Source organism: Pseudophryne corroboree, chromosome 6 (assembly GCF_028390025.1).
Source record: "Pseudophryne corroboree isolate aPseCor3 chromosome 6, aPseCor3.hap2, whole genome shotgun sequence".
Taxonomy (NCBI): domain Eukaryota; kingdom Metazoa; phylum Chordata; class Amphibia; order Anura; family Myobatrachidae; genus Pseudophryne; species Pseudophryne corroboree.
The window spans coordinates 424,540,578-424,553,363 of NC_086449.1; the positions used below are offsets into that span (position 1 = coordinate 424,540,578).

The window sequence follows — 12,786 nt, forward strand, 5'->3', positions numbered from 1 at the left end:
GGCCAGGGACCTTCCACTAGTAATTCTTGAAGATCCGGATACCATGCCCTCCGTGGCCAATCTGGAACGACGAGTATCGCCTGAACTCTTGTTCGTTGAACGAACCTCAACACCTTTGGAATGAGAGGAAGCGGAGGGAACACATACACCGACTGAAAAACCCATGGAGTCACCAGTGCGTCCACTGCACTGGCTTGGGGGTCCCTTGACCTGAAACAATACCTCGGAAGCTTCTTGTTGAGGCGAGACGCCATCATGTCTATCAGAGGAATTCTCCAACGTTTTGTCACATCTGCAAATACCTCTTGATGAAGAGCCCACTCTCCCGGGTGGAGATCGTGTCTGCTGAGGAAGTCTGCTTCCTAGTTGTCCACTCCCTGGAGAAAGACTGCTGACAGAGCGCTCACGTGCTGTTCCGCCCAGCGCAGGATTCTTGTGGCCTCCTCCATTGCCACCCTGCTCCTTGTTCCGCCTTGGCGGTTTACGTACGCCACCGCTGTTATGTTGTCCGACTGGATCAGGACAGGGAGAACCTGAAGAAGGTTCTTTGCTTGCAGCAGGCCGTTGTTAATGGCTCTCAACTCGAGAACATTTATGTGAAGACAAGATTCCTGGCTTGACCACTTTCCCTGGAAATTTCTTCCTTGCGTGACTGCGCCCCAGCCTCGGAGACTTGCATCTGTAGTCAGCAGGACCCAGTCCTGGATTCCGAATCGGCATCCCTCCAGAAGGTGAGAGCCCTGGAGCCACCACAGGAGAGATATCTTGGCCCTGGAAGATAGACTTATTTTCCGGTGCATGTGCAGGTGAGACCGGGACCATTTTGTCAGCAGATCCCACTGAAACACCCGGGCATGAAACCTGCCAAACGGAATGGCTTCGTAAGCTGCAACCATCTTCCCTAGTATTTGGATTTCCAGAGCTTTGACCTCCGGAAGAAACACTCTCTGTATCTCCGTATCTAGTACCATGCCCAGGAAGGGCAGCCTAGTGGCCGGGATCAGCTGAGACTTTGGCAAATTTAGTATCCAACCGTGATGTCGCAGCACCGACAGGGAGAGATCCACATTTCTTAACAACTGTTCCTTGGACCTCGCCTTTATCAGGAGATCGTCCAAGTATGGGATAATTGTGACCCCTTGCTTGCGAAGGAGGACCATCATCTCCGCCATTACCTTGGTGAAAACCCTCGGGGCCGTGGAAAGCCCAAACGGCAACGCCTGAAATTGGTAATGACAATCCTGTACCGCAAACCTCAGGAAGGCCTGATGAGGAGGGAAAATCGGGATGTGTAAGTATGCATCCTTTATGTCAACTGACGCCATAAAATCCCCCCCTTCGAGGCTGGAGATCACTGCTCGAAGAGACTCCATCTTGAACTTGAAAGTTTTCAAGTATGGATTGAGGGATTTTAGGTTCAGAATCGGTCTGACCGAACCGTCCGGTTTCGGCACCACAAAGAGGCTCGAATAGAACCCTTTCCCCCGTTCTGACGGGGGAACCGGCACCACGACCCTCTGTTGACACAACTTTTGTATCGCATCCCTTACCACCTCTCTTTCGGAAAGAGAAGTTGGCAAGGCCAACATGAAAAACGGGTTGGGGGGCATCTCCTGAAACTCCAGTCTGTACCCTTGGGACACTATGTCTAAGACCCAAGGATCCAGAGCCGAACGAACCCAGACCTGACTGAAGAATCGGAGACGGCCCCCCACCGGTAGGGACTCCCCCAGGGGAGCCCCAGCGTCATGCGGTGGACTAGGTAGAGGCTGGGGAGGACTTTTGGTCCTGGGTGCCTGACACAGCAGGCGGCTTCCTTCCCATTCCTCTACCCTTGGAAGCGAGGAAGGACGAGCCCTTACCTCTTTTGTATTTATTAGGCCGAAAGGACTGCATCTGCTGATGGGGTGCCTTCTTCTGTTGTGTGGGAACATAGGGAAGAAAAGATGACTTACACGCCGTAGCGGTCGACACCAGGTCAGCCAGGCAGTCACCGAACAAGACACTACCTTTAAAAGGGAGAGCTTCCATATTCTTCTTGGAGTTGGCATCAGCATTCCATTGGTGAACCCAAAGCGCCCTCCTGGCCGAAATCGCCATGGCATTGGCTCTTGATCCCAAGAGGCCAACATCCCTCGCTGCATCCTTCAGGTAATCTGCAGCGTCCTTGATATAACCAAGAGTCAAAAGAATATTATCTTTATCAAGAGCATCCATATCAGAAGCCAAATCTTCAGCCCACTTAGCAATAGCACTACTCACCCATACCGACGCCACAGAAGGTCTGAGCAATGCACCAGTATTGATGAAAATGAACTTCAATGTCGTCTCCAGCTTGCGATCCGCCGGATCCTTGAGAGCAGCCGTGTCAGGAGACGGAAGCGCCACCTTCTTGGACAGTCGTGAGAGAGCCTTGTCCACATTTTGAGACGACTCCCATTTTTCCCTATCATCAGAGGGGAAAGGATATGCCATCAAAATCTGCTTGGGAACTGCCACCGTTTTTCAGGCGACTCCCAAGCCTTTTCCCAAAGCTCATTCATTTCATGAGAGGGGGGAAATTTTCCCTTTAAATAAACAAACCCTTGTGTCAGGAACGGCAGGTTCCTCAGATATACGTAAAACATCTTTAATGGCTATAATCATGTACTGAATACTCTTGACAACCCGTGGATGCAAAGAAGCCTCATTCAAATCGACATCGGAGTCAGAGTCCGTGTCGGTACCTGTATCTGCCAACTTGATAAAAGCACGCTTTTGTGATCCTGAGACTGTCTGCACCTGAGACAAAGCGTCCTCCACTGACTGTCTCCATGTTTGTGTCTGAGAATCAGATTTGTCCAGTCTTTTAGACAATAAAGCCACATTCAGCGTACTCAGCATAGTCATCCAATCAGCAGTCGGCTGTGCCGACAGAGCCATACTTAAATCCTTTTCTGCACCTCCCATAACTTCCTCCGGGGAGGAACATCCAGGCTCAGACATGTCGACACCTCGTGCCGACACACCCACACAGGCCACAAGCACGGGGACAGACCCACAGAGAAGCCCTTAGGAAGAAACACAGAGGGAGTATGCCAGCTCACACCCCAGCGCCCATACACTAAAAAAAACTAGTATATATGATCAGCGCTGTTAACATACATGAAAGCACCAAATTCTATGTGCCCCCCCCCCCCGTTTCCTCCTTGTTACTTGTGGGAGCTTGGAGGTCCGGGCCAGCGTCTCTGCAGCACTGTAGAGATAGAAGAAAATGGCGCTGGTGAGCAATGTGCGGCTAAGCCCCGCCCCTTCCCGGCGCGCTGTAGCCAGCTAAAATTCACATCTGCACACTGGCGGGGGTAATCTATATGGTGTCCGGACACCGTATACAGTAGCGGATCTTGCCACGGGCAAGCAGGACTTTTGCCCGGGGCGCCGCCTTCCGGAGGGCGCTGGCGCCATCCGGAGGGCGCCGCACCATGGCAAGATCCGCCACTGCTGTGCCCTCCGCTGCTCGCTGTTTCCCCCGTCTGTGCCTCCTGTGAAGGGAACTAGATGCGTAGCGTCTAGTTTCCCTTCGTGGAGAGTACCTTTGCTGAACGGTGCGCGATGACGTCATCGCGCACCGCTCAGCAATCAAGCGGCGCTACTACTGTACAGGGGGCGTAACTGACCACGCCCCCTGTATTAAGCCACACCCGTTTCCTGCCCTGGGCGCAGAGCGGGCTTGAACCGGCCCTGACAGTATAGTCTGTTTTCTGCCAGCCACCGATCCCAGTAACTGCAGCCCAGGGCGCTAACCCCTAGCGCCCTGCACCCTGCAAGTGCCGTTGGTGATGTGTGTGGGAGCATGGAGCGCAGCGCTACCGCTGCGCTGTACCTCATTACTGAAGTCTTCTGCCGTCACTGAAGTCTTCGGTTCTTCTCATACTCACCCGGCTTCTTTCTTCTGGCTTCTGTGAGGGGGGTGACAGCGCGGCTCCGGGAACAAGCAGCTAGGCCAGAGGTTCCCAAACTGTGTGCCGTGGCTCCCTGGGGTGCCTCGGGACACTTGCAGGGGTGCCCTGGGTTGGTGGTCCAGGACCAATTCAAATTATTCATGGTCAATATAATAGGCAAAACCAGTGCTGGTGGCTGCCAGTCATGAAATATGTGGCCAAACAGAAGCAAATCTTGTCCCTCACCACACAACTGACCCTAAGGATGACATATAAATGCGATCTACTTAATGTAATATTTCTTTCTAAATTTCTCAATAAGAAATTTTTGGCCTAGGGGTGCCGTGAAAAAACTTCTGATACTCTAGGGTGCCGTGATTCAAAAACGTTTGGAAACCACTGAGCTAGGCGAACCAAGTGATCGAAATCTCTGGAGCTAATGGTGTCCAGTAGCCTAAGAAGCAGAGCTCTTAACTTAGAAGAAGTAGGTCTGACTTCTCTCCCCTCAGTCCCACGATGCAGGGAGCCTGTAGCCAGCAGGTCTCCTTGAAAATAAAAAACCTAACAAAAGTCTTTCCAGATAAACTCAGTAGAGCTCCCCTAGTGTGTGTGTCCAGTCACTTCTGGGCACAAAGTCTAACTGAGGTCTGGAGGAGGGGCTTAGAGGGAGGAGCCAGTTCACACCCTGTTAAAATCTTTTTAGTGTGCCCAAGCTGCTGCGGATCCCGTCTATACCCCATGGTCCTTTTGGAGTCCCCAGCATCCTCTAGGACGTAAGAGAAATTATATTCAACTCATTTATTACTTGGGACAAAGTGCCTAATTCAGATCTGATTGCAGCAGCAAATTTGTTAGCTAATGGGCAAAACCATGTGCACTATTTTTTTTTTTTTTTAAATGTGTATTGGGACCAAATGATAAACTTAGAAGTGCACACAAATCCAAACTCTTTCCATCAATCTAGGTCAGTAAAACTTTGACAAGCTTAGAAAGCCTGGATAAATCTGACACAATATCAGATGACCTTACTATCTAAAAATATTTTAAAAGGTTTTTTTGCTTAACATGTTGATCCACTTTGTCAGGTGGTAAAATACTCACTCAAAGTACACCCTCTGCAATTTGTTGATGTAAAATGAATATGCCTTTTTAAATAGCTCTGGCGACACCTGAATGGAAAAAAGAGCTGCATTAAAAGAATGTTAAGCAATCGGAAAATCCTCTGGTTTGTATCCAGAATATGCACCATAATCACTTAATCAACTATTTGATAGGCAAGGCACAGATTCACATTTTCTCTATTTATGTCACCTATTAAATATATTATTCACCAAACATATGCACAACATTTGCCCAGAATGGGACGTACGGGGCTACAGCTCCAGACCTGCACAGAAAAATAGGCCCATTGTCATGATGGCAATATAATGACCGGCCACATGGTCAGCTGTAAGTCATAATATTAAATACAATTTGTATTTCTGTTTTCCTGACAAAATTATGCAATTTGTCCGCTTTTACATATTTACGGAGACACTGGGGCTGATCGTGCTTGGAGTTGTATAGGTCCACATGGCCCTACCACATCCATACAGTACTGGTCTCTGCTACTCTGCTTCTCACCCTGATCATTTTCAGTCCCATGTCCATGTGGCCCTAAATTCAGCCCTGCACCCGGCATGACTAAGCTGCTCAGAGAGGTGTAGCATACCATCTTTCTCTTTATATTTTGCACCTTACTAGCATCACAGACAGAGTGAAACACCAAAGGGTACTACATATGCTGGGCTATGACTTTAACTTCACAGGAATTAGTTTTATGCACATACAAAGTTGCATATGAAGCACAATGGAACTTTGGGCCTAATTCAGACCTGGTCGCTAGGCTGCGTTTTTGTACAGCCTGCGATCAGGTCTAAACTGCGCATGCTTATGCACCGCAATGCATAGGTGTGTACAAAGCAGATTGTCGCTCAGCGATGGGTTTGTGCAAAGAATCCATTCGCACAGGCGTTCGCAAGGAGATTGGCAGGAAGAAGCCGTTTGTGGGTGTCAACTGTCCGTTTTCTGGGAGTGGTTGGAAAAACGCAGGCGTATCCATGCGTTTGCAGGGAGGGTTCCTGACGTCAATTCCGGTCCCGGACAGGCTGAAGTGTTCGCAGCGGCTGATAAAGTCCTGGGCTATTCAGAGACTTCACAAGATCTTTTTGTACAGCTCTGCTACACAGGCGTTCGCACACTTGCAAAGCGAAAATACACTCCCCTATGGGCGGCAACTATGCGAACGCAGGACTGCAAAAAACCCGTAGCGAGCAAACAGGTCTGAATTAGGCCCATGGTGTGAGAAAAATCCACAGCATCGTAGCACTTTGTATACAGATTCAGACTCATTCGCACACAGATGTACAAATGTCACGCATCAACAATGTGATTTACCAAAGTAGTTTTGTCACAGAGTTGCTTTTTTTGTGAAAATAAGACGCTCAGCGTAGTCAAGTTGCCCAGAAGGGCTGTTTGGAGCGGCTGAAGCCACAGTGTATGAGGACACAGCTGTATGACCAGATACAATTGATAACTAACACTTATTTAGTAAATCACATTAGTAGAGTATTGTGGTTATAATTTACAACCTACCTGCAGTTCTTCATATCTATCTATCCTCCACTGATTTAACGGGATCAGTATGAAATAACTATGATCAAAATCCCGACTATCAAAATACCGTCACCAATTGACCAACGGTCAAAATACTGACAAGGGCAAAATACCGACATTTAAAATGTCAACACAGTCAAAATACAGACATTTAAAATGTCGATGGTCAAAAAGTCGACACGCATTTTTCATCATTTTTGTGTGTGTATGTCGACATAGGTCGATTCCCCCTCCAGGTCTACTGGGATGGCAGAGTATGAACAAGTCGGTTTCGATGAAAAAATCATGAAAAACTTGTATCGACTTTTTGAACTGTCGACATTTTAAATGTCTGTATTTTGACCTTGTCGGTATTTTAAATGTCGGTATTTTGACCTTATTGGTATTTTGACCATCGGCCAATGGTTGTCGGTATTTTGGCCGTCGGGATTTTGATTGTAGGTTAATTGACTGCATCCCCTTTTAACATTATTTTCATATAACATTTAGGATAAAAAAGGCTTACCTTACAATGTGAGATGTCATATAAGCAGATATCTGACAGTTTTCAACAAAGCAGTGACTTTTCTATTAAGGCTAAGTGACATCACAGAGGCTGTTTATGAAGTATGTAAATCACATGGCCAGAACACAGAGGTGAAAAATCACATCATGAGAAAACAACAAAGAACCTGCTGTATAGCGCCTTAGAATATAAAAATACAACCAATATTAATTATAGTTGCTCCAGCACCTGCGCTGTCGTAAAAAACACTGTGTGGGTGTTTATTGAAACAAATGTAAAGAATAGGGAGGGAACGGCTGCGCAATGTGTTGGAGCAATGAAAATAGGAGCTGACGTGTATATAATAAAAAGTAATTTATTTATAAGAATGACATCACATAAAAAATGAATTATATATCTATAATAATAATTATGCCAAATTGGATAGTTGAACACCTTGATTTTTATATAGGAATATAAGCTGTGGATAAGCACCTGCAATGCTGATATAACAATGTGTCCGGTGTCAATTTCCAGAGATAGTGTCCACAGTAAATGAACAACCAGTCAGTTGGTGATGAGAATAAAATTGCCGGAGTATGCAGTCTCAATATAGCAAATATACCTGTTGCCGGATGAGTTGATAGATACCTCTCTGTGGGCTGGTACAGACCGAGCGTCCTCGGCTGTATAGTCCTGCAGTGCCCACTGTTTGCTGTGCAGCAGGGAGGTAGTTGTACTATCGTCAGGCGGGTGCAACGGGTTGTCAGCGGCGTGCTGATGAGAGCGGCGGACAGAGATGGCGTTGCGCCGGGATGTGGAGCCAGAGCAGGGGTGACTCAGTCAGCAGCTTGCTATCTCAACAAAGTCCAAAGTCAAGGTGTGCAAGAGGGCAGGGTCCTAACGCGTTTCGTCACATATCATGTGACTTTCTCAAAGGTATATCTCTGGAAATTGACACCGGACACATTGTTATATCAGCATTGCAGGTGCTTATCCACAGCTTATATTCCTATATAAAAATCAAGGTGTTCAACTATCCAATTTGGCATAATTATTATTATAGATATATAATTCATTTTTCATGTGATGTCATTCTTATAAATAAATTACTTTTTATTATATACACGTCAAAAATCACATCATACATGCATGTTGCCACATCTATCTATCTATCTATCTATCTATCTATCTATCTATCTATCATTTAGACAAAAAATAAGATTTTAAACCTACCGGTAAATCTATTTCTCCTAGTCCGTAGAGGATGCTGGGGACTCCGTAAGGACCATGGGGTATAGACGGGCTCCGCAGGAGATAGGGCACCTAAAAAGAACTTTGACTATGGGTGTGCACTGGCTCCTCCCTCTATGCCCCTCCTCCAGACCTCAGTTAGAGAACTGTGCCCAGAGGAGGAGATGGACAATACAAGGCAGGATTTAGCAATCCAAGGGCAGGATTCATACCAGCCCACACCAATCATACCATGTAACCTGGAACATACATAACCAGTTAACAGTATGAACAAACGACAGTAACGGTCCAAGACCGATGTCAACTGTAACATAACCCTTATGTAAGCAACAACTATATACAAGCCTTGCAGAGTTTCCGCACTGGGACGGGCGCCCAGCATCCTCTACGTACTAGGAGAAATAGATTTACCGGTAGGTTTAAAATCTTATTTTCTCTTACGTCCTAGAGGATGCTGGGGACTCCGTAAGGACCATGGGGTTTATACCAAAGCATCCAATCGGGCGGGAGAGTGCGGATGACTCTGCAGCACCGACTGAGCAAACGCTAGGTCCTCATCAGCCAGGGTATCAAACTTGTAGAATTTAGCAAAAGTGTTTGACCCCGACCACGTCGCCGCTCGGCAAAGTTGTAAAGACGAGACGCCTCGGGCAGCCGCCCAAGAAGAGCCCACCTTCCTAGTGGAATGGGCCTTAACCGAATTTGGTACCGGCAATCCAGCCGTAGAGTGAGCCTGCTGAATCGTATTACAGATCCAGCGAGCAATAGTCTGCTTTGAAGCAGGAGCGCCAATCTTATTGGCCGCATACAGGACAAACAGAGCCTCTGTTTTCCTAATTTTAGCCGTCCTGGCTACATAAATTTTTAAGGCCCTGACTACGTTCAGGGATCTGGAATCCTCCAGGTCACCAGTAGCCACAGGCACCACAATAGGTTGATTCACATGGAACGACGAAACCACTTTAGGCAAAAATTGCGGACGTGTCCTCAATTCAGCTCGATCCACATGAAAAATCAAGTAGGAGCTCTTGTGTGATAGAGCCGCCAATTCTGACACTCGCCTTGCTGATGCTAAGGCCAACAACATTACTACCTTCCAGGTAAGAAATTTCAATTCAACCTTGTTAAGCGGTTCAAACCAGTGTGATTTTAGGAACTGCAACACCACGTTCAGGTCCCATGGTGCCACTGGAGGCACAAAAGGGGGCTGGATGTGCAGCACTCCCTTTACAAACGTCTGGACTTCTGGAAGAGAAGCCAATTCCTTCTGAAAGAAAATCGAGAGGGCCGAAATCTGTACCTTAACCGAGCCTAATTTCAGGCCCATATCCACTCCTGTTTGTAGGAAGTGGAGAAGACGACCCAAATGAAAATCTTCAGTAGGTGCATTCTTGGTCTCACACCAAGACACATACTTTCGCCAGATACGGTGATAATGTTTTATCGTCACCTCCTTCCTAGCCTTTATTAAAGTAGGGATGACCTCTTCCGGAATCACCTTTTTTGCTAGGATTCGGCGTTCAACCGCCATGCCGTCAAACGTAACCGCGGTAAGTCTTGAAATACACAGGGCCCCTGCTGCAACAGGTCTTCCCTCAGGGGAAGAGGCCAGGGGTCTCCTGTGAGTATCTCTTGTAGATCCGAGTACCAAGCCCTTCGAGGCCAGTCTGGGACAACGAGTATCGTCTGTACTCTTCTTCGTCTTATGATCCTCAACACTTTCGTGATGAGAGGAAGAGGAGGGAACACATAGCCCGAGTCGAACATCCACGGTGTTAGCAGTGCGTCTACTGCTACTGCCTGAGGGTCCCGAGACCTGGTGCAATACCTCCGAAGTTTTTTGTTGAGGCGTCACGCCATCATGTCTATTTGAGGAGTTCCCCAAAGACGTGTTACGTCTGCAAAGACTTCTTGATGAAGTCCCCACTCTCCTGGATGGAGATCGTCCTGGATGGAGATCGTGTCTGCTGAGGAAGTCTGCTTCCCAGTTGTCCACTCCCGGAATGAAGACAGCCGACAGAGCGCTTACATGATTTTCCGCCCAGCGAAGGATCCTTGTGGCTTCCGCCATTGCGACTCTGCTTCTTGTCCCGCCTTGGCGGTTCACATGAGCCACTGCTGTGACATTGTCTGATTGAATCAGAACCGGAAGGTTTCAAAGAAAACTCTCCGCTTGTCGAAGGCTGTTGTAAATGGCCCTGAGTTCCAACACATTGATGTGTAGACAGGACTCCTGGTCTGACCAAAGACCCTGAAAAGTCTTTCCCTGTGTGACCGCTCCCCATCCTCGGAGGCTCGCGTCCGTGGTAACCAGGATCCAGTCCTGAATCCCGAACCGGCGACCCTCCAGCAGGTGAGCACTCTGCAACCACCACAGGAGGGACACTCTGGTTCCTGGGGACAGAGTTATTTTCCGATGTAAATGCAGATGGGACCCGGACCACTTGTCCAGAAGGTCCCATTGAAACGTCCTTGCATGGAACCTTCCAAAGGGAATGGCCTCGTAGGCCGCCACCATTTTCCCCAGAACTCGAGTGCATTGGTGAACTGACACCCTTTTCGGTTTTAGCAGGTCTCTGACCATGTTCTGGATGTCTTGGGCGTTCTCTATTGGGAGGAAAACGTTCATTTGTTCCGTATCCAATATCATACCTAGGAACGGTAGACGAGTTGTCGGAATCAACTGTGACTTCGGTAGATTTAGAATCCAACCGTGTTGCTGGAGCACTCTCAGAGAGAGCGCCACACTGCTCAGTAATTTCTCTCTTGATCTCGCTTTTATCAGGAGATCATCCAAGTATGGGATAATTGTGACTCCATGCTTGCGCAGGACCACCATCATTTCCGCCATTATCTTGGTGAAAATCCTCGGGGCCGTGGAAAGTCCAAACGGCAACGTCTGAAATTGGTAATGACAATCCTGTACAGCGAATCTCAGGTATTCCTGATGGGGGGCATATATGGGGACATGAAGGTACGCATCCTTTATGTCCAGAGACACCATAAACTCCCCCTCCTCCATGTTGGCTATTATCGCTCTGAGTGATTCCATTTTGAATTTGAATCTTTTTATGTACAGGTTTAGGGATTTCAGATTCAAAATCGGTCTGACCGAACCGTCCGGTTTCGGGACCACAAATAGGGTTGAGTAGTAACCTCTTCCCTGCTGGTGCAGGGGAACCTTGATTATCACTTGCTGTATACACAGCGTTTGAATTGCAGCTAACACTACATCCCTTTCCGATGTGGGAGCTGGTAGGGCCGACTTGAAAAATCGGCGCAGGGGCACCTCCTCGAATTCCAGTTTGTAACCCTGTTCCTCAATACTCACCCGGCTTCTATCTTCGGCATCTGTGAGAAGGACGGCGGCGCGGCTCCGGGACGAACCCCAGGTGAGACCTGTGTTCCGACTCCCTCTGGAGCTAATGGTGTCCAGTAGCCTAGAAGCAGTGCCCAACTTTACAAGCCAGCTCTGCTTCTCTCTCCTCGGTCCCACGATACAGGGAGCCTGTTGCCAACAGGACTCCCTGAAAAAAAAAAAACCTAACAAAATTCTTTTTCCACAGAAAACTCTGAAGAGCTCTCTGCAGTGCACCCATTCTCCTCTGGGCACAAGATCTAACTGAGGTCTGGAGGAGGGGCATAGAGGGAGGAGCCAGTGCACACCCATAGTCAAAGTTCTTTTTAGGTGCCCTATCTCCTGCGGAGCCCGTCTATACCCCATGGTCCTTACGGAGTCCTACCTATATTTCACTTGACTAAACCAATATTTTACTAACTTTATATAGATTAGATTTGACAATAATGACATATACTTTAGAAAACATCAGTCAGCTATGCATGTGTTTTCTGACCAAGATGTGTCTGACCCAGATAAGTGAGAATTCAGTCAGGATCCCACAGGTGGGGTCCCGACAGAATACTGACTGCCAGTATCTTGACAGTCAGAATCTCGACTGATCCAGAAGGTAAGTACTAGCTTTGGGGTTAGGGTTAGACAATAGGGGGTGGGTTAGGGTTAGGCTGTGGGAGAGGATGATTAGGGTTAGGTTGCAGGAGGACAGGTTAAGGTTAGGCTGCAGGGGAGGACAATTAGGGTTAGTCTGTGGGAGTTGACGGCTAGGGTTAGGCCGTGCACACACACACACACACACACCGCTGCCACCATACATGGAGGGGGGAAAGTGGTATAGCGCACATAATGTGCGCTGATACCTCTTCCCCCCCATATCGTTGGTCGCTGGATCATATATCTGCCCCAGTGTCTGTAGATATTGTACAGGTGCGGTAGCTATTGTTAGGGAACCAATGTAGCATTTGTTGAGTGCAGGTGTAGTGTAGGTCACTCTCACCCATTCAGGAGTCGCACTGAAAGTCACATATCATCCACAGCAACTGTATTTAAAGAATTACTTAGAACTGTAGGTGACTGTATGAAGATAAACATGTAAAGCCCTTTAACCACTTGACTGG

The 12,786-nt window shown here is 47.8% G+C and overlaps 1 protein-coding gene across 3 annotated transcripts in view; it reads right to left on the reverse strand.

The window, feature by feature from the left end:
• FBXL13 (F-box and leucine rich repeat protein 13) overlaps positions 1-12,786 on the reverse strand; it is a 656,615-nt gene that overhangs the window by 528,390 nt on the left and 115,439 nt on the right. For all 3 annotated transcript variants that reach the window (XM_063926996.1, XM_063926997.1, XM_063926998.1), the window contains exon 4: positions 5,022-5,089. In XM_063926996.1, coding sequence (XP_063783066.1) covers positions 5,022-5,089 — 68 coding nt within the window. The remainder of the gene's footprint in view (positions 1-5,021; positions 5,090-12,786) is intronic.